This window comes from Medicago truncatula, chromosome 8 (assembly GCF_003473485.1).
Source record: "Medicago truncatula cultivar Jemalong A17 chromosome 8, MtrunA17r5.0-ANR, whole genome shotgun sequence".
Taxonomy (NCBI): domain Eukaryota; kingdom Viridiplantae; phylum Streptophyta; class Magnoliopsida; order Fabales; family Fabaceae; genus Medicago; species Medicago truncatula.
The window spans coordinates 377,942-382,800 of record NC_053049.1 but is presented as its reverse complement, the minus strand read 5'-3'; the positions used below and the strand labels follow the sequence as shown (position 1 = coordinate 382,800).

General features: G+C 36.2%; 1 protein-coding gene across 1 annotated transcript; it reads left to right on the top strand.

Annotated features, from left to right (window-relative positions):
• The first annotated feature begins 1,396 nt into the window (after positions 1-1,396).
• LOC11431467 (squamosa promoter-binding-like protein 8) lies at positions 1,397-3,805 on the top strand. Its single transcript, XM_003626645.3, has 4 exons — positions 1,397-1,787; positions 1,909-2,627; positions 3,187-3,332; positions 3,437-3,805. The coding sequence occupies exons 2-4, from the start codon at positions 1,930-1,932 to the stop codon at positions 3,574-3,576; spliced, it is 984 nt and encodes a 327-aa protein (XP_003626693.1). The 5' UTR covers positions 1,397-1,787; positions 1,909-1,929; the 3' UTR covers positions 3,577-3,805.
• Positions 3,806-4,859: the final 1,054 nt, after the last annotated feature.

The window sequence follows — 4,859 nt, the reverse complement described above, 5'->3', positions numbered from 1 at the left end:
TGCACCGTTATTCCTCTATCTCACTTTTAATAATGGTCGATACAATCATAAGCATATGATCATTAGGGTCTCCATGCACAGCAAAAAAATATTCTTAAGAAAGCAACCATCAAACATTATAAATGGTCGCTATTTCCTTTCAAACAAAAAAATTGGTCGCTATTTCTTTCTCTACAACCATCAAGGCACATGTGCAACCTCTAAGAATTTCACCTAAGAATTTCTCCACGTGCAACCTCTAAAAACTAGGTAATAATGGTCTATCAACAAAATCAATGTCATTAGCATCCTTCTCTTGCAAAGTAGCTTGGACAATCAACCGACGATGTTGTGAGGTTTAGATCTTAACACTGTTATAGTAATATGGTAGAAATGTGAAACTTAATGAGCGTGGACATAATTTAAAAAAGTTAATTAAAAGCTAATTGTGCAAACAAAATGTAATTAACATACAAGATTAACATATGGTCTGACAATATGTTTATAAGTGTATGCAATCATCAGCTCATAAGCCGATTTTGTGGGGTTGTGTTTGGCCCAACCACAATTTCTAAGATGGTATCAGAGCCTAAAACAAGATCGTTGGGCCACCTGCTATCAGGTTTCCGCTCTCGGGCCACCCACCATTTTTGTCCACGAACCAAGTTCAATAATGTTGGTCATGAGAGGGGTGTGTTAAAAGTCCCACATCGGATAGGAGATGGTCTGACAATGTGTTTAAAAGTGGAGGCAATCCTCACCTCACAAGCCAGTTTTGTGGGGTTATGTTAGGCCAAACCACGATTTCTAAAAAAGAGATCAATTTATGGGGAAAAACTCAAAGAACCCAATTTGAGGAAATAGTCAAACTTTAAGGGTCACAAATTGTAATATCCTCTAAAAAGAGAGAAGAGGCGTGATGGATTGAGTCTTTGAACTACTTTAAGTTGAGGGTTGAGGGTTGAGGGTTGAGGGTTGAGGGTTGTAGAAGTTAAAAAAAGTTAAAAGTTAATTAACACTCAATCGAACCATCATAGTGTTACAAAAATTACAAAGTACATCTTTCACAAAATCACAACGATTGAATGTGATTACGATGAATTCACATGCAATAAAATACAAAATTGAATTTTCTATTGTAACATCAAGACATTGTATCAGATCAAAACGACTAAGATTTATTGCAATGTAAAACTGTGTGAACTAGCTTTGGTGGAGAACCCTAACCCTTAACATACTAGTGTTTGTTATTTGTCTAATAAAAAAAATGTGTGGTGTAAAATTAAAATTGAAAAACAATAAAATGAAACAAAAAATTTACACTTAGGTGAAAAGGTAATTTCCATTGGAAGCATATCCAGAGTACAGATCACCCACCAATTACCCACTGTCTGCAGAAGCCGCCTCATAAGCTGAATTTCCCTCAAACTCACACAAACTTAACTCAACTAGAGAGAGAGAGAGAGAATGAGAATTGAGTTACAAGAGTAACTTTCCTATTGGTAGAGAGAGATGAGGAGATGGAGACAAAAGTGTTCAGCTTTTTTAGGGTGAAAGTGAGATCTTTTAAGCGCACAACCCATTTAGCATAGCAGAAACAAAGAAAGAAAGAAAGAAAGAAAGAAAGTCTCTCTCTCTCTCTCTGAGACATAGTTATAGTTATAGTGAGAGAGAGTGTGTGTGATAATAGACTTAATGTACACGCCATTACATTACACACTGTTTTCTCTGAATCAAATGAAATGAGTTAGATAGATGGATGGATAGATAAAGTCTCTCTCCCCAACCATAACTTTTCAGCAAATTAGGTTAGGGCTATCTTATTGCTATTTACACCTCCAAAAATAAAGAATGACTTTTATATATTTTACTTCTAATAATCTCATTCTTCTTGTTACAACGTGATTTTAATTTCATTTCATTTGACAGGTACTTTTTTTCTAGAGAGACATGTTGGACTATGAATGGGGTAACCCATCAAACATCATGCTTACCGGAAATGAAGACAACTCCGGTGCAGCAGCCACCGATCAAGCCCACCGTCAAATCTTCGACCACTATGCTTCTCAAGCTATGTTATCCGACAACTACCTTAACGGACCTGGTGGTGGACCCACCATCGACATAAACAGTGGTGATTTTACTCATCACCACAACCAGTTTAGCCCACACAACCAGCAGCACCATAATATCCATCAGTCCTTCTTCGACCCACGGGCTTTTCATGGAGGGTCATCAACTGCTTCTTCTTACCCTCCACCTCAACCACAACCTCCTCCTTCCATGCTCTCCCTTGACCCTCTTCCTGGTCATGGACATAGCCCTGGATTCCTCCTCGTACCAAAATCCGAGGATGTTAACAGACCCATTGACTTCGTGGGCTCTAGACTTGGACTCAACCTTGGTGGCCGCACTTACTTCTCTTCCGAAGATGACTTCGTGACCCGCCTTTACCGTCGGTCTAGACCACCTGAACCGGGTTCCACAGGTTCTTCGAACTCACCTAGGTGTCAAGCCGAAGGTTGCAATGCTGATCTATCTCAGGCTAAGCATTACCACCGCCGCCACAAAGTTTGTGAGTTTCACTCGAAGGCAGCCACCGTCGTTGCAGCTGGGTTGACTCAGCGGTTCTGCCAGCAATGCAGCAGGTTGTGATCTTTAAATGACATGATTACCCCTTTAACAACTCAATCATTGCTTATTTTTGTGCCTCACTTCAAGGGCATTTTCGTCTATTTCTATTTATGTCTATACTTCTTCTTACACCATAAACAAACAGCAATTGTGTTAATTTGAGTTAGGTTTTAATTAAACGGAAGCATTAATTATTTTTATCAAAAAGGTCCTTCCATTCCATGATTAAGATGTGTATGAGAGAAGCATGCATTAAAGCAAAACAGCGGTGTTGGGGGATAGGGGAGAAAGGTTAGATTCAAAAAAGACGGAAATACCCTTGAGGAGAGAGTTGACAATGATTGAGTTGACCGTACATGGGGAAATCCCGAGGGTATTTGTGTCCCTTAAAACATATACTTAGTTTGTTTGGTTTTCAGTTTTACTACTTACGTACTGCATTGTTTTGCTGCTTTTAGTTAGTACTTCCATTCAAAGTTCAAACAAAACAATACATTACATTGTGTCTCAAACAAATATTATCCACTATTATTTGATTTTGACATACATAAATAAATAAATAAATATATGCAGGTTCCATCTTCTATCTGAGTTTGATAATGGAAAACGTAGCTGCAGGAAGAGATTGGCTGATCATAATCGTCGTAGGAGAAAAACTCAGCACCCTAATACTCAAGATATTCACAAATCTCACAATACTTTGGATAGTTCTGCCACAAGTAATTTTCTTTATTAAAATATATGTCTTTAGTTATCTATTCTCTTTAACCATAAATAAGCATGATTATGTTACGTACATAATGATTTTTATTTTATTTTCAAGGATCCCCTCCGGAGTCTGGAACTCAATCCACATCTTCTGTGACTGTGGCCGTATCTCCACCGGATTATTTTCGACAAAGGTCGTACCAAACCCCAAGCCCTTCAACAACTTCAAGCTCAATGTTTTTCTCCACCGGGTAGTGAACGTACTCGAGCAATGTGTAGCTATTAACTAGTAGCATGCATTCCAGTTTATTTAATTTAATTTAATTTGCATGGCTAATTAATTAATTACTATATTTCTAAGAAGAAATTAATTAATGGAGGAGTGTCACTGGCAACAACAAGAATAATGGAGTATGTAATAGTTAAGTGAAGTCACACTTGTAACCTTTCTCCCAATATTAATTTCATTTTAAGCTTTCTAATATATTATTGTGCTTGTTAGTTAGAAAGGTACTGATTCTAAATTTAACTTTACTTTTACCCGCATTAATTAATTTCAATGTATGTTATATTTATTTTTTAGAAAAAGTATAATTAAGAATGAATATTTTTTTATAAACAAATGTTATTAGTAAATTAATTAATAGTATATGTTAGTAAGTTGTTCCCTTGATCGAAATTTGAATATGGATTCCATTAGAGGAGTGTAACTGAAGAAGAATTGTTGGGTAGCTATATTGGGTAGTAGTAACAAATGAAAATGTGGAATACAGAGTGTTCTACTTGATTTATGATATGGTCGGGGTTTAACTGCAGTAAAAAAAAAAGAAAGTAATAATAGTTATGGTAAAGCGTAGAAGAGGAAAATGGCCCCATCAATTTGTATTTACCCGGAAATAGTAGGTGTCTGTTTGAGTGATCAGAGTGTGGTGGCAGCAGCTGAACACGGGTTGTTCAGGCCCTATGCATGCTATTAACACACACATTCATTTTTTAGGTAATGAATTATTTATTTTCCTTTTGTCTTGTACTCTTTTTTTACCACAAAAATGGAGTGATCATGTATGTGAAATTTTGTTATGAAAATTGGGATTCCCACATCTTTGATTTATAGCTGAGAACATTTATATTGGAATCCCAAGCCGTCAAGCTGTCTCCTATATGGAAGCTATATAGCTGTACTACTAAACTCAGTAATAATATTACATATCAACCTGCAGATGCTCTCTATCACATAGTATAGTATAGTATAGTACACAACACATGTGTGTTGTGTTGTGTTGTGGTGTGCCTATTGCATTGCTAAGTACATACCACTTCTAGTCTTAACAAATAACCCAAAAATAAAGTTAAATCATATCATACTATACTATGACTATCTATCTATCTATCTCAATCCAAAAATAAATCTATATATATGTTATACAATTATACTTAATTTAAAATAGTGGGAGCATCATGTTTTTATTGTGTTTTATGGCATTTGATTGCATGGGGTCTCTTTCTCTAATTTCTCATACTCAACAAGAGTGTTTGGT

Coding starts and splice junctions, on each gene's coding strand:
- LOC11431467 (XM_003626645.3), top strand. CDS start 1,930: ATGTTGGACTATGAATGGGGTAACCCATCAAACATCATGCTTACCGGA. Junction 2,628..3,186: donor TTCTGCCAGCAATGCAGCAG/GTTGTGATCTTT, acceptor AAATATATGCAG/GTTCCATCTTCTATCTGAGT. Junction 3,333..3,436: donor TTTGGATAGTTCTGCCACAA/GTAATTTTCTTT, acceptor TTTATTTTCAAG/GATCCCCTCCGGAGTCTGGA.